Source organism: Leptopilina heterotoma, unplaced genomic scaffold (genome assembly GCF_015476425.1).
Source record: "Leptopilina heterotoma isolate Lh14 unplaced genomic scaffold, ASM1547642v1 Lhet_169, whole genome shotgun sequence".
Taxonomy (NCBI): domain Eukaryota; kingdom Metazoa; phylum Arthropoda; class Insecta; order Hymenoptera; family Figitidae; genus Leptopilina; species Leptopilina heterotoma.
The window spans coordinates 250,403-276,102 of NW_025110885.1; the positions used below are offsets into that span (position 1 = coordinate 250,403).

At 26.4% G+C, this 25,700-nt stretch overlaps 1 protein-coding gene across 2 annotated transcripts in view; it reads right to left on the bottom strand.

Annotated features, from left to right (window-relative positions):
• The window catches only part of LOC122499505, an 84,642-nt gene extending 59,306 nt beyond the window's left edge, over positions 1-25,336 (bottom strand). The window contains exons 1-3 of one of the 2 annotated variants that reach the window (XM_043607892.1): positions 24,822-25,336; positions 22,636-22,756; positions 3,592-4,400 (exon numbers count right to left, since the gene is read on the bottom strand). In XM_043607892.1, the coding sequence (XP_043463827.1) occupies positions 3,592-4,240 (649 nt within the window). In that variant the 5' untranslated portion in view covers positions 4,241-4,400; positions 22,636-22,756; positions 24,822-25,336. Of the gene's footprint in view, positions 1-3,591; positions 4,401-12,203; positions 13,514-22,635; positions 22,757-24,821 lie in introns of those variants that run through there. The other variant, XM_043607893.1, reaches the window with a different exon arrangement.
• Positions 25,337-25,700: the final 364 nt, after the last annotated feature.

Here is a 25,700-nt window from a genome sequence, read left to right on the forward strand (position 1 = left end):
TAATACTTAAACTACTAATTTCAAAACCGCAAACAAAATACTAAATTTTTAATTAAAATTCCCTCCTAATTAAAAATTCGGTAACTTTTCAGTTTGGTATTTAAACCAAAAGAAACTCTGTTTTTACTTTAAAATTTTAAATTAAAAAGCATTTTTAATTAGAAGTCTAATTAGAAAAAATCTTAATTGTAATATTTCTTACATGCATCATCATTTACGTTATTTCAAGATGAATAATAAGAGGATAAAAATAGACTGATAAAGATGAGACAGGAAATTTATTATTGATTCGTGTCCCAGTTATGTATCCTAAGGAGTCTTTTAAGAGTCCTTGAGAGAGATTTTTTTTTGTGAATTTTAAATGTCATGTGAAAAACAATAGGGTATACAGAAGCCTAAAAAATTATTCAAAAAGATGATTAAAATAGTTTGACTAGATCTAAAAATCTAGTATCTAAAATATATGTATAAAGAATCCATCGCAGTATTTTTGCCGATGGCGAAATAAAAAAAAACCGAAGCTAGAGTGTTGAAACGTGTAATGAAAGAAAAAGGACATTTTAATGAATTTTGTGAGGGTATTTATCTCTCTTTCACCGTGAAATGAATGTACTTAACAAAAAAAGAAAAAAAAAACACGTAATTGTCTTTAATTTAACAACTAAATTGTTCAACTGCAAACTCAATTAATAGGAGGGAAAAACGAATTTCTTTAATTTCGAGTCTATAGTCGGATATTTTATCTACTCTGCTGTACGATTATTTTAGTTGACCCGATTTCTAAATTCTAATATTAAATTCACTTCCGATTTTATTCACTTATTGCTTTTTCTGATCCATAATGTTTGCATTTCCACAATGTTTGAATCTTTCTATTAGAGAGAAATATATTTTCATTTCGTTTAGATTTCAAATAGCTTTTGACGATTTTTAAATGTTTAAATTTTCGTTCTGTTAAAATTAGATATTTTATCAATTAGATAATCAAATGTAATAATTGTCAATTTCTTTAATTGTACAAAATTATTCTAAAACATCAATAGTTTTTTTCAAAATGAATATTTAATCATTATTATTTTTCCATAGGAGTTAAGATTTTCCAAAATTTCAAATTCAAACTTTATTGACTGTAACTTCTTCAAAGTTATTTTCATCATTTCAACACAGTTATTACTTTCTAGAATTTTTAACTAAAATTCTTCTTAAATTTAATTATTTTTAATAATTTTTGAAAAAAGTTCCTTGAGAATTTTCAACGTTTGTTTGCAATTCAATTTTACCAAAAATTTCGATTATTCGAAAATTCTTCAATTAAATATATATTATAGAAAATAAAAACTGTAAAATATTTTTAAAAAAATTCAATTATTTCTAAAAACTCACGCTATAATGCTTTTAATATTTAATTATAATCTAAAATTTTAACTGAAATTCATTTTTAAATCAATTTTTATTACAAAAATCTACAAGAATTCAATTATTTAAAAACAAAAATAAATATTTTATTGAATGGTTATCAAAATTGAATTATCATAAAGAATTTTATAAACAAATTTTTAAATAATTGAATTCTTTCGACTAATTTGAATAAAATTTTCAAGAAAAATTACATTTTTCGAGGAATTTGATTAAAATTGTATTAAAAATAATTGAAATTCTGCGATGAGTTTTATTATTTAAGAAAATAATTGAATTTCTAAAAAGAATTTTATTATTTATGAAAATAATTGAATTATTCTTGTAAAAAAGTTTGTTATTTATGAAAATAATTTAATTATTGCGAAGCAATTTATAAAAAATAAGAATAATTGTAATTATTGTAAATTGTTAATAATAATAACAATTGTAAATAATTAAATTTCTTCGAAGAATATTATTATTTATGAAAATAATTAAATTCTTGCGAAGAATTTTATGAAAAGTTTTGAAAATCCTAATTTAAATCTTTTGAAGAATTTCTTTGAATTTTTTAAAAACAATTAATAATTAATCATTCTTGCAAAGAATTTTACTAGAAAATTTGAAAATAATTGAATTCTTGCAAAGAATTATAATAATTTTTAATAAATTCCTGACTATATTCTTTTGAAGAATTTCTTTATAATTTTTTGTAATTAATACCTAAAAATTTTGTAATCATTTTAATTGACAATTTTGAAAGTAATTAAATTTTATGAAGAATAGATACTATTACAGGTTTTGACAATAATTGAATATTTTTCAAAAGATTTCTTTAATTTCTTTAACATAATTGATAATCTTAATAATTTTGATTAAAAATTTGATTATTTAATTTTATTGAAATTGTATTGAAAATAATTGAATTCATAAAAAGAATTTTATTATTTATAAAAATAATTTAATCCCTCTAAAAATTTTTATATTATTTATGAAAGTAATTGAATTATTGCGAATAAATTTATAAAAAATGTGTAAATAACTGAATATCTGTGAAATTTTTTATTCTTTATGAGAATAATTAAATGTTTAAGTAGAATTTTATTAAAATTTTTAAAAATAATTGAATTCTTTTGGAAAATTTTATCAAAATACTAGATATTGAAAAATCATTAAATTGACCAAATTTTTTGAAAATAATTGAAATTTTGCCAAAAGTTTTATTAAAAATTTTTTAAAATAATTGAATTTTGGAGAAGAATTTTAATATTTATAAAGATAATTGAAATTTTGACGATAAATTAAAAAAATTTTTGAACATAATTGAATTTCTGCGAAGAATTTTATTACTTTTGAAAATAATTGATTTTCTGCAATAATTTATAACTTTTCCAAAGTTCAATTTTTTTAATGCTTTAAACTAAAATTCTTCTATAATTCCATTACTTTTAATAAATAATTAAATATATATTTAACAATTTATCTAGTTTCAGAAAAATTTGAATTATTAAAATTTTTCAAAAATCGAAGTTGTAAACACAACTTTTTTAAAATTCAATTTAATGGAAGACAATAGGAACCGACTCCCAGGGGGCCGTCCATAAATTACGTAAGACATTTAGGGGGGAGGGGGGGGGGTCAGCAAGATCTTACGAACAATAGGAAAAATGGCGCTAATATATGTAAAATATCTTACCAGGGGGAGGGGGGGGTGGTCAAATTTTTACCCAAAAAATGTCTTACGTAATTTATGGACAACCCCCAGGTGTCAAATGCATGACCGATTATTTCACAAAAAATAGTTTTCTCTAAAACAAACTGTGTATATCATAAACGACAATGCGCTAAATAACGAAATAAAAAAAAACAATACCGAATTATCCCACTATTTCTAAACCGAAACAAAATTTCTGAAACAGTAGCTCCTCTGTTTTTTTGACCCAGAGCAGAAATAATTACGGTATTCAATTTACAGAATGAGCTTCGTTACTGTCAGAGAGAGTGAGCTAAATAAGATTTCTAGAACGGTTGAAGAGATCGGAGCAGGTCTTTGGGTGCGGGGTCCTTGACCAAGAGAGGCAAAGTCTCGTCTCGTCCGTCCGCAGACAAACGTACGCTCCCCGTACGCGAGTGTTGTAAAATAAAGCCGGACACAAACAAGCACAGAGAGAAATAAGAGACTTCGTGACTCACCTGTCGCCCTTTGGTAGTAGTTGCACTCGGCGCACACTGACTCAAGTCGATGTTCAGACTCCTTCCCCATCTCGTTTTCCACGCACAAGTCCTTGTAACCCTCGGGTGGGCTCAGTGTCTCCCGTTGTTGGTGTTGACTCCGTTGGGGAGCGGCGACGACGAGGTTTCTCTTTTCATCTAATGTCACTTCTCTGATCACCTCAGGTTCATCTTCCTCGCCCTCTTCATTCTCCTCCTCCTCCTCCACATCCTCCTCGTCATCATCATTTTCCTCCTCCTCCTCTTCGCCAAGTGACTCCTCACTACCAAACACTTGTTCCCTTTGAACTTGTACATCATCCTCGCAACCATCTCCAAATCTTCCGTCACCACCAAAATGAAGATTAAGCTCAGCCCTGCACTCTTTACAATTTCCAAGTCTAATCATTTCATGCTCTTGACAACAACAATCGCACTCCTCCTCGTAGTCCGTGCAGCATTCCTCCTTAATCAGGATAATATAATCCGCAGCGAAAAACTCGTTCAGTTTCTCGTTGATTACCACACGGTTTTTATGGCCCTTGGCCTTCGACTGACCAGGTTTCTTCAGTAGGGACTTGAGTGCCCTGACGGGCACCTCTGTCGCGTTCTCGCTCCCGTGGTCTTTCATGATGATTATGATGATGATGATGATGATGACCTTGGTTCTTTAAATTCACTTCATCGTTACGCGGGATGAAAAGTGTGATCGGATTGTTGATTGCCCTCGAGGTTTGGGGTCGCTGACGGGCGTTGCTAAGTCACCATAGCGTTGAGCATCCTGCTACAACCTGGGGGCAATGAGACAGGGAATTATTATGATTATGGAACGATCAGACTGTTATCGATTTTCTTACTTGTTATTGTGTGTATCTCTCTCTAGCTTTCTTTCTTTTTTTCAATATCAAAATTGTCATTCAATATTTTTTCCTATATAGCCTACTGTGCGGGTAACTTTATGCATATATGCACCGACCCTTTTTTTGATTAGTCTTCCTTTAAAAGAACAAAAAATGCTAATGAACGAACCCCTCTGTCACACATCGTTGCCCAGTGTTTTGCAACAGAGTAGTTCTCAAACATTTCGTTCCCATGAGGGAAGTTTCATCAAAAGGGAGGGTGAGATTCAAAAAAAAAGTTAAACCAATTTTGGAAATGAAGTTTTAGGCTTGAAAAACAAAAAAAAGGAGGTTCGCAAACATCGCTAAAAAAAAGTTTAATTTTCTGTGTCAGTTATCACTTCCCTTTACGCTATTTTCTGGTTTGTTTTCTCATTTTCAAAATTTACATTCCATGCTCTAAATAATGTATCAGAAATTTGACGTTTAATTTCAAAAACGGGAGGAAAATACCAAAATGTTATGGAGCTAAAGTCCGCAATGTTTTAAAAACGAAAAAGTAGTGCAGCGATTTATTTTCTTTTCGCTTCAGATTCATGTTATTTTGCAGCAATTTTATTCAACATTATTATTTATACTCTCAACTAAACTTTTAGTTTTGGAAAATTACTAAAAAGTAATACAAACTTTTACTACTTTTTGTATATTAATTTTCACTATAATTCAAATTTTCAAAGTTCCATCAAATACACAAACCACAAGTTTTTAACGTTCATTGAACGAAATATTTGTTATTACAAATATTTTTAGAAATTATTGCATAACATAAGAACTTAAATTTTACTTTTTTAATTTTTTTTAATTGTCTTAATATCATGATCTTAAATGATGATTTGTACTTTCAGAACTCTAGGAACTTTAGGTAAATCTACGATTGAAACAAAAATCCTAACTGTGGAACTAACACTTTTTCGAGAATAAAAAATTCACGATTAGAGAATAATAATAATAAACAACATCAGATATGTTTTCTTTCATTTTATAAATAAGAAGAAGAGAAAAATATTAGAGATAACAACAGTGAATATAAAATCGATAAATATTTGACCTAAAAAAAATCGAAAACATATCCCTGCAACATTCCCCTATTCCTCCCCTTGACCTAAAAACTACCCTAATTGCAGAAGCAGAAGATGCATGGGAGAATTATAGGCAGTACTTTATCCTGTAAAATAGCAAATATCATTCCCCCTAAACACCATAGAAAATTTTTATTATATTATCTTTCAATTGAAAGAATTGATCTGAACATAAAAAGGAAGACGAATTTTTCATAATATTTAAGTAGTTATGGAAAGAAATATTACTTATTATATGAACATTACTTATTCTATTAACATATTAACTTATTCTATTGCATAATGTATTAATTTAACTTTATGAATAAAATAGAAATTTGCCTATTATCTACAATTTTCAGGTACTTATTTATTTGTTATTAAATTATTCACTATAATTATACTATTAAACTTTGAAGTTAGTTTTTGTGTATGCTTTTGTTTTTTTTTTCTTTAAAAAATATTGTTAGACAGATCGAAAAAATGCAGGTATTTTTTCATGATTTATAATAAAGCAATATTTGAAATTAGAAAATATAAAAAAATTATGATTAACAAATAAATTTTGTTTATTATATGCTTTTTTCTATAACAAATTTCGTTTGACTGATCTAAATTATGCAAATTTTTCTCCTTTTTATTTATAAAAAATAGAAAATTGTTAATTGTTAAAAAATTATAATTAAAAAATAGGAAATATTTTATGCATAATTTATATTTCTCAATAACAAAATTGTTCAAAAACTCATTCTTTTCTTTTGGAAAAGAAACATTACATATTCTATTCTATTTGTCAATTACAAATTTTAATTGAAAATGAAATTGAAACTTTCAAAATTTTTAGAAAATAAAGTAAAAAATTTTACTCAAAAAAATGTTCTGTTACATTTATTTACGAATTTCTTTAATTGTAAAATTATTCGAAAACATCAATAACTTTTTTTTTTAATAAATATTTAATCAATATTATTTTTCCATATAGGAATTAAGAATTTCAAAAATATTAAATTCAAATTTGTTTAAATTCAATAACTTATAAGAATATTTTTATAAAACATGAAGATAGCGATTGCTCCGAGTCGAAGACTCGGAGTGATCGGTTTCTTCATGTTTTATAATAATTAAAGATGACCGAGTGATAAAATCATTGTTTTATATTATAAGAATATTATTACATTAACTTTTTCAAAATTATTTTCACATTTCAAATCAATTATATACACTTTAAAAAAAAATTGTAATTTGATGCAATATTTGGAAGGAAAATCGAAAAAGTCACATTTTTAAAAAATAATAATAATAGTAATAATTGTAACAATAATAATAGTAATGATAATGATAATGATAATGATAATAATAATAATAATAAAACACTGTCAATTTTTTTCCATTGTTACAAAATATGTACTTTAAAGTATAAAGTTTCAAAATAGTCTTCTTATATTTTCACCAAAAAAACAGCCAACTCATTGTTTGGGAAATAATTCCATTTCCATTGTACTCGAAACTTATTTGCTTTTTAAATTGAAAAATATTAGACACGATAAATACCTTTCTATTATGAATTACAAAAAAAAAAAGATAATTGTCTAAAATCTACATTTTAAATCAAAAAAACCCACACAATAAAACTTGTATATTATATATGTAGGTTGCGATTTGAATTATTATAGAATAATTTAAAAGTCATTATTAACAGAATGTTATTCATAATCCGTATACATACATGAACCTATATATGAATTCAAGGTTTTCAATATCTGCTTTAAATGCAAGTTTAAATACAAGTTTCTTACAGTAAAGATAGCTCTCATCCTTTCTGGATTCTTTCACGAGTTCTGGATTGGAAATTATTGTTTTTCTTTTTTTCTTTTTTTTTCAAATTGTCTCTGCCAGCGACTTGTTTGACGTTTATGAACGTAAAAGAGAGCAAATTAAGTGGATCTACCAATTACAGTATTCCTTCAGGGTAAAAGAATCTATTTAATTTCACAATAAGAACTATTTATCCAACAAGTTCGTGCGAACAAGTGGAAAAAAAGGAGTTTGTAAATAATCTGGAAATGCGTTTCATCGGATGACAATTATTATCGCGCAATGTACCGCTTTTCTCACGAAATACTTTTGCAATTATTAAAAAAAACAATAATAACATTTCTATTTCAAATTTTATTTTACAATTATTATTCACGAAATTAATATAAATAAATAAAATAATAATAAATAATAAATTTTTTTTTATAAATTTTCATTACTGAAAGTTTAAACGAAATATTTGCGTTATTTCTCAAACTCGATGACTTTAGACAAAAATTATATCCACTAGAATATAAAACGATGGACAATTTTTCACAGATGAGATGAAAAAGTGATTTATGTTCCGAAGAAATCTTTTTAGAAACTTGCTCTCTCTCTCTCTCTCTCTCTCTCTTTTTCCAACATGAGTTAAACTGTCTCTTAATATATGACTGAAGATCCCAATTTTCAGTAAAAAGCCCGCTATTTTCTGCTTAGTTACATAGTAGTATACGATCTGAAGATGCCGTAAATTAGAAATTCTATAGTCGATAACACTGTACACAATGAAATTCGAGGTATTAATTTTTCCCTCCCCTATTTTCAAACTATAGATAAACTTTCAAGTACGTGACAAACTTTGTTCATGATACTAACGAGTTTTGCAAGATTACAGGAAGTCTTTTCATAGAGTCGAGAATATTATCATATAATTAAAGTGTTTAATAACTGAAACCTGACAGTAATAAACGATTAATGTGTCACTGATCGTTATTTTTCATAATTATTAACCACTGAGAAAAATTTTTTTTAAATTGCTCAAGTATGCATACATTAGCTATTATTATTTATTTCTTATTATTTATTTGTTCTTATTATTTATTATTATTATTATCATTATTATATATTCTTATTATTACTATATTTGCATTTTGTTAAAAGCTCTTTTTAATTATTCTCTAATAAAAAAGACCTGAATATTTTTGTTTATCAAATCTGTTAAAAATCATGCTTTTCATAAAAATCGGATTTTTTTTTATTTAAATCAAATTTTTTCTGGTGCTTCGTGTTATAGTATAATGATAATAAAAAATTAATTTTATAATAGAAGCAACAAAAAATAACTACTTTTATTTTTCTTAAGAAACTATGTAACCGAACATGTTGAAAAAATAAATGACTATAATTAAGAGTCTTTATCTTTAATAAGATATATTAGTTTTTATAACTTTTTTATTTTTTAAATTTAAAAACTTTAAACAAGTGTACCAGTAGAAGGATTAAGAATTTAATTTCCAACAATTTAAACATTTAAAAGTTGCACTTGAATAAAACTTACAATTTTTTGTCAATTAAATTATTACTTAATAATTGTTGCTTTAAAAAGGTAACATGAAAATAACATGAATTTGAAACTAAAATAAAATAAATTTTTTTCGTTTTTAAAATCATCAGCTTCATATATTTATATCATGACTTAAATCAAGTTGACTTAAATCATAACAGCAAATTTATTTATTTATTTATTTATAACAAATAAAAATATTGTCATAAAACATTAAAAGATATCATTTGAGAAAAGAGAAAATAAAATTACTGTATTCAAACAATGGTTTTTGTGCACATTTAAAGTATTTACGAGACTTCTACAATTTATTTGAATCAGTAGAGTGTAAACAAGAACAATAAACCTGGACTCGCGTTTAATCAGAAGTCACAATTAGTTAGTTAAGTTAACTTTAAAACTCGAGAACGATATCATTAAACTAAATTACTAAAGCAACGCCTGGTATATATACAAGTTGACAAAAAATTTACAAGTTTCAAATGAGACACGAAATGAATATCTCGCACTTTCGAAATAAACAATAAAAACTATATTTATCCTTGAAAGCTAATTAATAAGTTTATTTCCAAAAGAAAAGCTAATAAAAATTTTCCCAGAAGCGTATTATTATGCAATAAGAAACTATATTTCCAAACTAAAAAGTGAAAAATTAACATATTATTGGACTATATTTTTCATTAAATTCTGTATTAGAAAGTTTATCATTATAATTCACTATGATGACTATTAAGTAAGCGGACTAATAAGTTTATCACTTGATTGTAATTAATTCTACACATATTTTAATACTATTTCTAATGTTATAAAATATGTAAATTCATTGACAATTTGTCATTTAGTTATCGATCTGAATTATAGTTGGAATATTCATTATATATTTGTATTTAGTGTATGTCAACCTGTTATCGATCTAAATAAGATAAATATTCATAAATTTAATTTGTCGATATAAATTTATAGATAACTTTACGAATATCTAATCACTTTGCACTTAAATGTTCCGAAGTGTATATAATGATAATTGACTAGCCACAAATTTGGCAAATGATCAATACCTTTGGAACTGTAAATTACATTCGCGACCGTATTTGATAAAACATTTCCAAATACCCAAACTCTTTAAAAAAAACCCCTTTCTTTAAAAAAAAACTTTTACCAAAAATGTGGATCAAATTATAAAATTGATCTAAATTTTGGTTATCAATTTAATACACTTTGATATCAATTTAATACTTTTAAGAAAACTTTGTACCAAAATACAAACTTCAAGAAAAAGTACCAAAGAAATTCGTTCTTTTAAATGTTCAGAACTTTAGGGACATGAATCAACTATACAATTTAGTTAGAGTAGAAAGAAAATACGAAGTTGAAGTCGAGAACGTTAATCAACAAAAAAATATTTTAAGGTTTAAGTTTAAAGTACTGCTATAATAATAGTGCTGAATCTATTTCGTATAAAGTCAACACATGTCTTAAAAATGTTGCATCTTAAATTAAGTCTTATTTTTTGCCTTACAATAAGAACCTCTTTTTACTGTGAAATTTTTTATTCGGAATTAGTTAATGAACTTAATAAAACACTGTAAAAAGAATAAGGCATCTTATTTTAAGATAGTCACATTTTTAAGTTGTTTAGGAAAATTTATCAAAAGCACCTTAAAATGCATAAATTAAGATGTACAGTGAAAAATAAGTCTTACTTTCAGCCGACATGCAACTAAAATCCATTTTTGATTAATTTTTAGCATTGAGAGAATGATTTTAAGTTCTAAAATTGACTTAATTTAGTTTTAAGCTTATAAACAGACTACATTTTAATCAATTTGGTCTTAAGATGTAAACGGTTTTCGATTTTGTTTTTTCCGTGTGGAAGATGGAAAAAATAAGATGTTTCTAATGTTTTAAAAATGGTTTGTAATGCATTTTAAGAAGCTTCTTTTTGTATTGGCATTGCGTAAATGCAGCTCTTGTCTTAAAAATTTGACATCTTAAATCAAGGCTTTCTTTCTGCCATAAATTAAAACTTTCTCTTTACTGACAATTTAGAAATTTACCTATATACAATTTAGAAAATTCACTGCAAAAAGGAACATCTTAAAATACATTGTTGTCACTTTTAAGATATTTAAAATATCTTATGTTTTCATCTTCCATCTTAGAAACCAACACGGAGAAAAATATAAAGTAACTTTTACTACTTTGGAAGTAAATTTTACTAATTTTTATGAATATTTTCTTCGAACGTAGTAAAATTTACTTATCGAACGTATAGCAAAATTATTACTCCGAAATTTATACCAGAAATGATTAACTAGAAATGTTTTACTATAAAAGTAGTAAAACTTACTTTATACTTTTTTCCATGAATGCATTTAAAGATGTTTTTGATAACTTTTTCGAAACGACTTATAGAAGTGACTAAAATAGTATCTTAAAATAAGATGCCTTCTTTTTACAGTGTAACCAAATCTTATTTTAAGATCTGTCTCAAATTGAGCACTGCCTATGCAAAATCCTACAAAATCTATTGCGTAAATTCAGAATTAGCTACCTTAAAAATATGAGGTTGAAGTCCGCAACGTTTTAAAAAACGAAAATCCATTGTTAATCAAATTAAATTTATCTCTAATTTTCAAGTTCGTAAACTTTTAAGAAATGATTACTGAATAACTGGATTATTTAAAAGACAAGTGCTAAAAAATAACATAAGGAAACTAAAACAAAAAGTCGCATTTGTTCTTTGTTTTCGTTTTTATAAACCTTCCGGACTTCAGCGTCATTTAAAAATGTTGCATCTTGTACTAAGACTTTCTTTCTGACTTAAATTAGGACTTTTTTACTGTTCATAATTTAGGAAAGTAAAAGATGATGGAATTGCTATAAGACTGCAAAAAGAAGTACCTTAAAAGTGACTACAAAGTTACTTAAAACATCTTTTATCAAGATGTTTCGGGCCTAAACAACTTCATATAAGATATGCTTTAAATAACTTCGTAGACACTTTTAAAAAACTTAATTTTTGCAGCTAAAACACTTGAAAAGCAGGTGCTAGGTCTAAAATAGTGAGATACTCTAAAATAGTGAGCTACTCCACTGTAAAAATTAAGTATCTTATACAAAGTTATACTTAAAATATTATCTTATATTAAGTTGTTTAGGTCAGAAACAATAATATAAGATGTTTCAAGTAATCTTGTAGTTTAGTTTAAGATACTTCTTTCTGCAGTGTCCAAAATATGAAAGAAAAAAAGATTGTATATGAAATTCTCTTACAATGTCAACAATCAGCAAATGTAAGTTTTTTTGGACGATTCTCAAACACACTCACAGAAACGAAAGAAAAACCCGAACTTGATCACTTTCACTTTATCCGGCTATAACCCGAAAAAATGTCTATATAGGTAACCAAAAAACTTGAATATTTTTCACACCGCAGGACACTGAACCATAAGACCCTAGATTTTCCACACTCTCACATTCCCATCGCGTTTGTTTCGTCCACACATCATTTCCTTTCGCTTATCCCCCTTTTTTCCACTTGAGCGATCACGCTTTTGCTCATCCACTCCACAAGTTAAAATCCAATAATGATACTAGACTGATAATCGCGATTGATAAATCCATTTAAAAATTGCCATCGTCGTGTGAAAATGAGCAGCATGCTCAACTCTCTCACCCTCTTTCTTCTTTTGTTTTTCTCTTAAATCCACTTTTTTCTCTCTCTTGGAAAAGATGTATATGGAAAAGTTGCAGAGGCTAAAAAAAATTGTAGCACTATAACAAAGATCGTGAAACGGACACCTGTCAGATGAGACTGACAGTCTGAAGCGACGTTCACTCTTCGCTCACTTTAGAGTCTCACTTGTGTGTTGTATATGTGGTAAGAGAGAACGGAAGGACGTGAAAGAGAGTTGCGGCTCGTCTAGAAACTCGCGTGGAAGCGGACTGGCTCGCAGGTGAAAACTGGCACGCGACAACCAATGATTCGGGGTCGTTGGTATGGAATGGTAGGAGAGCTCTGTTAGTACTTGGCTGGGAACCTGGCTAGATGGTGGTGGTGGTGGGTGATAGCAGAGCGGTATCACCGGGTGGATAGATCAACATGGCAGGGGATGTCAAACTACTGCCAACTCTGCGCTCGACCATGACTAAAAAAAAAAGGAGAGAGAGAGAGAGAAAGGAAAAAAACGATAACGCACCACCGACGCAGAGACCTTCCTTTTCTCCCCCTAACCCTATTCTCTTCCGGTCTGCTCGCACTTTGCTTGGAAACGTCGTTTATCGATTTCCCGCCAGCGTAGGCGTTCTCTCGGCAACGACGCCTTTTCACCACCTCGTTGTTTTTTTTTTGCTATTGTTGCGCGATCACGTTCTTCGTTTTCACACTGTCATACAATTGACATGTCATTTGGGGTATTTTTTTCTATTCTTGTCTGGCCAAGTGGAAAAGGTCCTTGGCCATAGGAACCTCACCAGGACCCCTCGTCCAAGCCCGCCGAACACTCGTTGCAGACTGGAGAGCTGTTTCAAAAGATATAGAAGACAACCAGCCTGACGCGCAATCACCGGCTATCCAGCTCGAAGGGAAAGGCAATGTAGTGAGAGCCAACGACGATCGTGTCGACTCCAGGCGGTTAATCCAGGAACGAGAATACAACCACATCTCCTCCACCAATACCAAAATATACCCCATTTCAAATCTTGATTTTTTAACCCCTAAAGTGTCAGGCTAAAAAAATGTAATATAAGGCTTAAGCGTGGGCCTTATCAGAAACTAGGAAAACTATTTAAACCTTTGCTAAAACCCTATTTCTAATATAGGGAAAAAGGGTAATTTCTGCACGGGGAGAAATTGACCACGTGTTTCAAGAAAAAATTAAGATTTCCGAAATAAAACAGATTTGTTTTAATGTTACTACTTCAACCATTTAAAATTTTGAAAAACTAACACCGGATTAGTAATTGAGCGCTCCAATCAATGCAACAACTCGTTCGACACTCGAAAAATTTTCGAGCGTCGAACGAGTTGTTGCATTGGAACGCTCATAATTAGTAACCCCAAAACCCTCAAGTAACTAATTTCAATCGAATCTATAAAACAGAAATAAGATTTTGGTCAAAGGTTGTCACGTGACACTCTCGGTCCAGGGTTGCTAAAAAAATTGTTTTTCCCTGATTTCCAGACTTTTTCCTGACTGATTTTCACTTTTTCCCTGACCCTAAAGAATATTCTGATTCACTCTAAAAATTATAAGATACTCAAAAAAATGTTCTATTCTATTACATTTATTTACGAATTTCTTCAATTGTAAAATTATTCAAAAACATCAATAGTTGTATTTGAAATAAATATTTACATACAGTTTTTTTGAAAGTATCAAGTTGAAGTCCACAACGTTGATCAACGAAAAAAAAATGGTTCACTAAGCAAATTAATTAAAAATAAAGCAGCAATATTGACACAAAACTATTTAGAAAGAAAAGGTTGATGTTTATATTTAGATAATAATTATTTTACAATTAAATATTTATATTAAAAATAATACTTGAATGCATTAAATAAATTTTTTTCGTTGATCAACGTTGTTGACTTCAACTTCGTACTAAATGTGTATCAATTTGAAACAAAAATTTTAATCAATTTTCCAGTTGATCCAAAATTTGGTTTCAAATTGGTACACTTTAGTAACAATTTGATACTTTCAAGAAAACTAAACATTATTATTTTTCCATATGAGAATTAAGATTTTCAAATTCAAACTTTTTTGAAATTTAATAAGTTATAAGAATATTTATTATAAAACATGAAGATATCGATTGCTCCAAGTCTTCGACTCGGAGTGATCGATATCTTCATGTTTTTTAATTAATAATCAAAGATGACAGAGTGATAAAATTATTATTTTATATTATAAAAAATATTGTTACTGTAACATCCTCAAAATTATTTTCATCATTTCAATTCAATTATTATTTTCTAGAATTTTCGTAACTAAAATTCTTCTTTAAATTAATTATTTTTAATAATTTCTGAAAAAGTTCTTTTTGACAATTTTCAAATCTATTTGTTTATAATTCACTTTTACTAAATTTCGCTTATTTGGAAATTTTTCAATTGCATTATAACAGAAAATAAAAACTTCAAATATAATTTCGAAAAAAATAAAGTTCAATGAAACTTTTGAAAAAAAATAATTCTACAGAATTGATAATAAATTAAAGTTAAGGGCATTTGAACCTTGATGACGTCACACATGCTTTGCACAAACTGTAACGTCATCAAGGTTCAAATGCCCTTAAAAGCATGAAATATTCAGATTTTCAAAGATTTTAATTTAAAACCTTTTCAAAATTCAATAATTTCTTGAAATTCAAGTTATGATATCTATATATATATATGCTTTTGATATTCAATAATTATCTAAAAGTTTACCTAAAATTCATTTTTAAATCAATTTTTATTATAAAATTCTATGAGAAAGCAATTATTTAAATACAAAAGTAAATAATTTATTGAATAATTGAATGTTTCTTAAAATTGGATTCTCATTAAGAATTTTATGAACGAATTTTTAAATAATTAAATTCTTTCGACGAATTTTAATAAAATTTTTAAAAATTACATTTTTTGAGGAATTTGATTAAAATTGTATTAAAAATGATTGAAATTCTGCGATGAATTTTATTGTTTATGAAAATAATAATTGAATGTTCGCGTAGAATTATATCAAAATTTTCGAAAATAATTGAATTCTATTGACGAATTTTTAAGAATTTTTAAGAATCATTATACATTTTTTGCAATGAGTTTTATTATTTATGAAAATAATTGAATCCCTTTTGGAATTTTACTATTCAGGAAAATAATTGAATTATTGCGAAGAAATGTTTAAAAAATTTGTAAATAATTGAATTCCTGTGAAATTTTTATTATTTATGAAAATAATTAAATATTTGCGTAAAAATTTACTAAAATTATATTTAAATTATATTCCAAATTTGGAAAATTTTATTAAAATAGTAGATATTGAAAAATCGCATTGAATTGAGGAAAACTTTTGAAAATAATTAAATTTCAGAGAAAAATTTTATTATTTATAAAAATAATTGAAATTTTGAAGAGAATTTAAAAAAATTTTCGAACATAATTGAATTCCTGAGAAAAATTTTTATTACTTATGAAAATAATTCAATCTGTGTAAAAAATTTGATTATTTATGAAAATAATTGAAATTTATGAAAATAATTGAATTATTGCGAAGAAATTTATAAAAAATTTGTAAATAATTGAATTTCTGTGGAATTTTTATTATTTACGAAAATAATTAAACGTATACGTAGAATTTTATTGACATTTTTTTTAAATAATTGAATTCTTTTGGAAAATTTTTGAAAATAATTGAATTTCGGAGAAGAATTTTATTATTTATAAAGATAATTGGAATTTTGATGAGAATTTTTAAAAATTTGTTAACATAATTAAATTTCTGCGAAGAATTTTATGACTTTTGAAAATAATTGAATTTCTGCAATAATTTATAATTTCTCCAAAGTTCAATTTTTTTTTAATGCTTTTAACTAAAATTCTTCTATAATTCCATTATTTTTAATAAATAATTATTTTTAGAAGTTCATCTATTTACAAAAATATTGTAAACGCAACTCTTTTAACATTCAATAAATTTTGAAATATTTAAGTAAATTTATTCATTAAATAATTTCTAAGTAATAATTTAATGATATAGTTCTTTAAGAATTAAGTTATTTGAAAAGAAATTATTGTCAGAAATAAAACAAATTGAAGTTTTCGTATTAGAATTCGTTGTAATTTTATAGTTTATAAGGCAAACAAAAAAGACACAAAAATTCAGAATTTTCTTATGAATTCTAAAAATTTAATTCTTTCCAGTACTTTTAATAAAAATTCCTCACTTTCCTGATTAAATTTAAAATCTCCTCACAATTTTTCTATGGATATCAAAATGAGATAAAAAACGTATCAAAATAGTTGCGAAGCATAACGTTTTGATACGTTTTTTTGTCTCAATTTGATACCCTCAGAAAAACTCTGTGAGCTAAAAATAATAGTCAAATTCTAAAAATTACAATAGAAGACGAAATATTTTGAAATTTTGATAAAAAAAAATACAAGGTACAGGTATCTCTCAACTGCTAAAGTACCTGTTATAGACAACCTCAAAGTGATTAACAATCGACACGTTTAGATCGGTGGAATTAAAGGGGCTGTGATTGAAGAACAAAAGGAAAGACGAGAGGGTCTTGAAGTGGAAGAACTAGAGAAACGATAATGAGAGAATTAGAAGAACAGTTCAAACATCTGTTTGAGAATTCCAAAGACAATAGGACATCAAAATTAGAAGAGGCAACGACAATTTGTTTAAGTTGTCGAAGACAAAAACGAAAAAAAAATAATAACATCCTTGACCTTATCATATATATGAGAAAGTTCATTGTACTTCAATAATCTCCCATTACTCTATAATTTGTCTTTAGTTACAACCATTACTTAAGGTTGCTTCCGAAATATGATCACCTTGTCAGGAAATTTATTTACTAAGAAATTGAACGACTTTTGTTTCAAGGTATATGAAACCAAACTAAAGTTTATATGAGTAAAAATTCCTGAAGTGGCCCCCCTATTTTCGCAAAGTTGCAAAATTTGAAATAAGTATTTGTATTTGAAAGTACTAGTATCTGGTAATATTTTTACCAAGTATTTTAAAAATATTTAAATTATTTATATTTTTTATTGTTAATTAAAGATTTTTGAACCCTTTTAATAAAATAATTTTAACTATTTGAGTTTTTGCACAAATTGAACAAAAATTTATGGTCATATCAGTGAGTAAATGTACTTTCGAGTTACAAAATAAAAATTTTAAAAAATTAATTTTTTTTTATTTTTCAATAATTTTTTTATAAACAAATGCAATTTTAAGTGCTTTCTACACGCGATTTAAAAAAATTTTTTTTTGCTAAATGTTCTTTAAAATGTAGGTAAACAAGAACTGAAAAGAAATCTTAGTGCAAATGAAAAGCTTTTTTATAATTTGACTTTTTGTCGAGCGCTGCATACTGCGCGCAAGCAACGCCGCGCGAGAGCCAAGCACGTTCAACGGCGCCAGCCTGCATATTAGTACTTTGGAGAAAAAAATTTTACACACTTCTATGTATGGTAATAACATGTATCAATTGATTTATTTATTCACTTTTTTCGCTTACAGTTTACAATGGATTCTTAATTTTTTTTTGCTTTGAACAAACTATTAATTACCGATTTGTTATCTCCTGAAAATTGTTTGCATTCGATGGTTGTTGCATTTATAGGTTTAAAGTGATGGAACTGGCGTGTATTTTTAATCGTCAAAACGTTTTGGAATCGATTTTGGAGATTTTCTTCGTGGATTTTGTGCTCCTCGACAGAGCAAAAATCGAAATGAATATTTTTAAAGAAATTTCGCGCCCATAGGAAAAGGTCTTTGGCAGTTGTGATTCTACTCCCATTAATTCGCTGCAAACTGGTTTGATACGCGTGTCTTTTTACAGTCCCTCCTATTCCGTCGCAAGCTCCTTTTCCATGGGAGGTTGCGAAGAATACCCATTCCGCTCTTATCCCAAAATCTTCCTGATGGAGTGCTAAATTAACGAAGTTATATTTATTCTTATACTGTGAAGCAGCTCCATCAGAAAAGTAATAAATTTTTTGGATATTTTTATGCGCAAATTTTTCTTTTAAATAAGCCATCAATTTGGAGTTGAATAGGTGTACTGATTTTGTATCATGAGTTGTTTTTTCAGAAATCAAAACAAAATTGAGATTTTTAATACTGCCGTTTTCGCGATAATAAATTACATAGGGGTGCAACGTAGCTTGACTATTGGACCAGTGATGTGATTGAATCGCGTCTTGTACAAAAAAAGAATAATTTTCTGCAAAATCTAAACAGACCACCATTTCTAAATCTTCTAAATCCTTTTTTAGATTTTTAAAAAAAAACGCTTGTGATTTTGCTAAAAAATCGTGTTTCACTAAATCCGGAAATTCAAATCGAAGCTCAGTTAAGAAATCGTCCACTGATTTAATAGCTTCGTTTATTTCACATCTGTAAAACCAGATGAAATAAATTAATAAATAAAAAATATTAAAAATAAACATATAAAAAAATACAAAGAATATAAATACATGCAAAATTCCACATTCATTGTTTTCTAAAATTATATTTTTAACTATACTTAATTTGTAAAAAGTATCAATGATTTTCGATATTTAAATTGATGTATATAAATACTCTTGAAATAATCATTATATGATTTTTATATACAATAGTAAATTTTAGAAATTTATCTTTTATAATTACTTATTGACAAAAATAATTTTGTTTTTACTTTACACATTGTAAAAAAATTATATTTAATTAAAATTAATTAATTAATATCTCAAATACTTACCTATCTGTGGTTTTCCATTGGCTGTATTTAATTTCCGAAATAAGGTTTTTTTGAAATATTTCTTTCAATTCGTTAATGCAAGCTTCAATTCCAGGACATTCTTTGCATTGTAGAAAACAGCAATTCGATGTCGAGATGTTGCAAAGAGACTGTTGAATAAAATGATTGTACGTTTTATCAAAATGAACTCCTTTTCTTTGTAACTCATGTTTAATTCCTGCAATTTTCAATTTGAAGTTTTCGTGAGTTTTGCAGACACATACATTATGTGTTCCACTCTGGCCTGCTGAGATGTACTCTCGTGGACGTAGTTGTCGAAATTTCGAAAGAGATATTTTTACTTCAGGAAACTCTTTCTTAAACATCTCGTATAAATCGTTCACATTAAATAATAATAGTTTTTTCTGAATGTGAATTCGTTTGCCATCTTTTTGAAGAGAAACGTAATCTTTAATCCCTGGCATGATACGACAATTCTCATCAGACGAATAAAACGCATGAACTTTTTCAACAGTTGAATATGGAATTATTTTACCACGTTTTTTTTCGGGTTTAGCACCATATCCAATATTGTTCCTTAACTTCTTAGCCTGACGTGCCATTCGACGAGAAACTTGCAGCTCTTTACACATTTTACTAATGGTCCAATGAGGCGGAATTGTGGTTAAAATTTGTATTTTTCCCAGTCGAGTAACATCATTCAATAACGCAGTTTTAATTCCATTAATATACTCATCCTCTTGATTCAATGTCTTTTTGGTATCATTAAGGTTTTCTATAATATTAGAAATATTTACCTGATCATCTGACAAAAAATTCGATATACGAGATTTTTTAATCTCTGGTTCGCCCAATTCTCGCAAAAGAGAATTGATTTTTGTAACTTTTATTTCATTATCCACTTCCTTACACTTAAAAGTAGGATCAGATTCGTCCTCTTTTTCATCATTTTCACTCAACTCTTCATCATTCACTTTGTCTTTTCGATTTTCATTTTCAGCTGCAACGGGGAAAATTTTTACGTTTTGGCTTCTATAAAGATCTCGTTTACAAGCATTACACACGTAAAATCCTATTAAATCCTTGAATTTGGTGTTCCACTTGTCCGTCACTAGATTAACATTTTTTCGAACACATTTATGACGTAATTTTTGTAAGGGATTGCAACATGAATTGGCCCGACACATTTTAACATTTATGAAAAAGTTAAATTTTAAAAAATATAATAACTTTTGATCTATTCGTCACACAAAATTTATCACTTGTATTGCAACTATAACTGATGGACGACTGTAAACATCTCTAGGTTTCCTCAGATATGCTTGTTTTGAATTTTGCATACAGTTCTGAGAAAACTCAAACACATATACTTTTGTGTATCAATTACAGTTACAATACAAAACATATATTTTGAGTGTCAAATAATATAATATAATATAATATAATATAATATAATATAATTATATTATATTATATTATATTATATTATATTATATTATATTATATTATATTATATTATATTATATTATATAATATTATATTATATTATATTATATTATATTATATTATATTATATTATATTATATTATATTATATTATATTATATTATATTATATTATATTATATAAGAAATCTTAATAGTAACAGAGAAAAATAGAATAGTGCAGGCTGGCGCCGTTAAACGTGCTTGGCTCTCGCGCGGCGTTGCTTGCGCGCAGTATGCAGCGCTCGACAAAAAGTCAAATTATAAAAAAGCTTTTCATTTGCACTAAGATTTCTTTTCAGTTCTTGTTTACCTACATTTTAAAGAACATTTAGCAAAAAAAAATTTTTTTAAATCGCGTGTAGAAAGCACTTAAAATTGCATTTGTTTATAAAAAAATTATTGAAAAATAAAAAAAAATTAATTTTTTAAAATTTTTATTTTGTAACTCGAAAGTACATTTACTCACTGATATGACCATAAATTTTTGTTCAATTTGTGCAAAAACTCAAATAGTTAAAATTATTTTATTAAAAGGGTTCAAAAATCTTTAATTAACAATAAAAAATATAAATAATTTAAATATTTTTAAAATACTTGGTAAAAATATTACCAGATACTAGTACTTTCAAATACAAATACTTATTTCAAATTTTGCAACTTTGCGAAAATAGGGGGGCCACTTCAGGAATTTTTACTCTATTCGAAATAAGGGATCACAGAGGATTTTTATTTGTTTTGTCTCACAGTCGATTTTGTGGTATTTACAAATTTTTAAGTATTCTTGTTTAGGATGTCAAGAACTACAAAATCTCAAAGTTACAAACAAATTGACTGTGAGCCAAACTAATGTAAATCCTGCTATGGGTAATAAACTGTAATCTGTTATTTTTTTTACGTCAAATTAATATTTTTCAACTACAAATTTGTATTTTCTAATACCAATTACTATTTTACTGTCAATCAGTAATTAGTATTACCAATTAGTATCTTTAAATACCCATTTTAGTATTCTTTAAATACCTATCATTAAATTCAGATTAGTATTCTTTAACTATACCAATTAGTGTTCTTTAAATACCAATTAGTATTCTTTGACTACCAATTAGTATCTTAAAATATACCCATTAGTATTCTTTAAATTAGCATTCTTTAACTACCAATTAGTATTCTTTAAATACCCATTAATATTATTTAAATACCAATTAGTATTCTTTAATTACCAATTAGTACCTTTTTTTTTTACTATAAATTAGTATTTTCCTTCTACCGAATAATATTTTTCATCACATAATTAGTCAAAATGATTACTAAATCCCAAAGAAGTTTAACCGCGCCTAAAAGAATAATACGAAAACCACTCGAAATGAGAACGAAACGAAGAAACTAAATGAGATAATAGCTAAAGGGTATAGTATAATTAAACGGCAGCGATGAAAGAAAAGAAAGCCGTCAGACGATTCCTAATAAAGCGTTAATTCATAAGAAAAAATTGCAAACTCACAAAAAAAACGTTGAATTTAGCGCAAAAAAAAAAATTCGCGTTTATCATTTATAATAACGATTTCCTCATAATATAATATACTATAACGATTATGTCTTCTTCATTTTATAATAATTATAATACATTGATAATACCAATTAGTTCATCAATGAAAAGTCTCTTCTAATTAAAATCTTATCAAGAATGCCAGATGTAAAAACTAATTATAATTAATTAACAAAAAAAGAAAGAAAGGCAAAAAAACTCACTTTTTTCCGCAGTGCAACATCAGTTTTTACCCGGCTTGTATCAATATTCTCTCCGCATTGAAACTTTTCACTGGTCCATATTAGAAATCATATCCAAAGAGTTTTCTTTACATTTCACCATCTATAAACAAAGGAAAGATATAAAGTTGTTAGTAAATAATTAAAAAAGTTTAATTAATTTTTGAAATTATTGAGAAAGAGCAGAAGTGAAATACTGATGGTTATTAAATAATTTCAAGACACTGATATAACAAAGAGATGGAGTAATTAAAAAAAAATCTTCTTAATTACTGCTTTGTTAATATTCACAGTTTTTCTAAGGTTATCAAATTGATACTATTTTTTGTCTCAATTTGATATCCATACTTCTTAAATCTGAATTAGTAGAAACTTATTACTAATGAAATGAAGAAAGGTCGTCCACCAAATGATTTAGTCATAATTTTACTAGCAGTTAGTTTAATTTTACTAATTGCTTAAGTTGAATTCTGCTAATAATTAGTAGAACTGTTTTCTTAATAGTCGATAAAACACTCTAAATTAGAATTAGTAAAAATGTTTACTAATTTGAAATAGTTACTGACATTTTGTTTCTGAATTAGTAAATTTTACTAATAAATAGTAATTTCTACTAATTTATTAGTAAAATTTACTAATTTTATAATATTTTAACATATATAAAATTTTACTAATAAATAGTAATTTCTACTAATTTATTAGCAAAATTTGCTAATTCAGAAGCAAAAAATCAGTCAACTAAATCGAATTAGTAAATATTTTTACTAATAATTCAAATTTAGAGAGTAGTATCACTAATTCATTTAGTGAAATAGACAAATACAAATGACAATAAATGTAGATTTATTAATTAGTAATAAAATTAGTTATTAATATCGTCAATTAAAGTTTTTAGTAGAGTAGCATGGGGTAAAAAGCAATTTCGATTTTATGTTTAAAAAATTCAATCATTAAAAATATAAGTTTAATTATATAGGTAATATCCAACTTTTGATTCTAGTTTGAATGTTGTATCTGTAATATTATAATATATATAGTTTTTATTGCAATTTTTTATTAAAGACGAGTTGCTCTGCACAAAACATTTCCATGAGCTTTTCAAACAACAATTTTGAATGTCAAAAACTCGTTAAAATTTATTAAAACATTTTAAAAATAAGATTATTTGTCATATAAATATAGGAAAAATATAAAAACCCAAAAATCTATAACATATTTTGCTAAAATAGCGAAGTAGCTTTTCTCTGCTATATCTTAATCTTTTCATGGGATATAAATAATATATTCGACAAGGATTTTGAAGCTTAATAATTAAACTTTAAAGTTTAATTATTAAGCTTCAAAATCCTACTGAATTCAGTACCAGTTGGGAAAAGTTAAAATTTAAATTTAATCTCTAAATTTAAATTAGTTACTCTCTAAATTTGCATTAGTAAAAATGTTTACTAATTTGAATTAGTGACTGACTTTTTGCTCTTGAATTAGTAAATTTTACTAATTAATAGTAATTTCTACTAATTAATAGTAATTTCTACTAATATATTAGTAAAATTTACTAATTCAAAAGCAAAAAAAAAAAAAAAGTGTCTTTTTTATCCCATACTCTACTCTAATAAATATAGTACAATATTAAAACGTTCTCCCTAAATTTAAATTAGTAAAATTTGACTATTTGTCAGTAGAATTCTGCTAATTACAATAGCCAGAATTTTTTTTTTTGCTACCAGCATATTTACTAATTGAATCAGTAATTTTGTAAAAATTAACTAACTCTAAAACTAAATGTACTGATTGAATTAGTAAAAATTCTACTAATTTAAATTTAGACACTTTGCTATTGTCATAAAATATGTTCATAATATTGTCAGAATTATGGTTTACAATCAATTAAATTGACATAATGGTTTGAATAATTTTGCGAATAAGATCGTAAAAGCAAAAAAAAATATTATGGTTTAAAATTAATATACCTATATAATGGTTTGATTAATTTGCGAATAAGACTGTAAAAGCAGAAGAAAATAATACAGTTTAAAATTAATAATAATGGTTTGATTAATTTTGCGAATAAAATTGTAAAAAGCAGAAAAAAAATATTCAAAAGCAGAAATTTCCATTTTACATATATATGTGAAATATCAAAATGACTTGATGCAAATTTTACCCACCTAGGGAATAATCTGTAGGGCAGGTCATCATTTTGAATTCCAATAAATTACAATATTTTGAATAAACTTCCTGTCATATATACAAAATCCCCCTCACATATGTAATTTTTTTTTATTGCACACAATTAATGGTAATTCCGCATAGGTGTTCGTGATATAATTATATTGTTTTTAAAAATTTTTGTATCTGATATCCTGTAAAAACTTAACGAGTATAAAGAAAAGTAAGTCTCTATTTCTATTGTTGTACATGCGAGATTATTAACAGAAGAATGCTTTATAAGAAAAAAAAAGAAGTTCTCTTTGCAGACTTACAGCAGAGACTTTAATCCATTTAGAAGGTCTCAGCTGTCTTGGTTTACAACAGAGAGTATAGAGTAGGAATAAATCGAGGTTCTCGTAAAAAAAACGATGTTTCACCACTTCACAGTTATATGTATATTTTTTTCTACAAAAACTTGTTTCTTGTTCAATAAACAATTTAATATTTAATTTCCATTTATTTTCTATTTATTATGTATTTTTTTTATTTTATCTTGTTATCGATTTTTCATTTTATACTTTTTTTTATCGTTTATTGGAAAAATTAACCAATTTTTTATTGTTATCTCTTTTGTCATTTATTATTTTCGGATTTTTATTGACTTTTATATTGAATTATTTATAATGAAAAATCATTTTTATTAAACATTACAATGAAAAAAAATATTTGATTTAAATAACTGATTACTTGACTATCAATTAAATATTTATTTGAGTCAATAAAATGGTTCAATTCATATTTGCTTCAAATACTGAAATTATGCGTTCAAATATGTAATTGATTCAAATTTATTTAATTTAAATAAAAATTATTTGATTCAAGAAAATATTTATTTG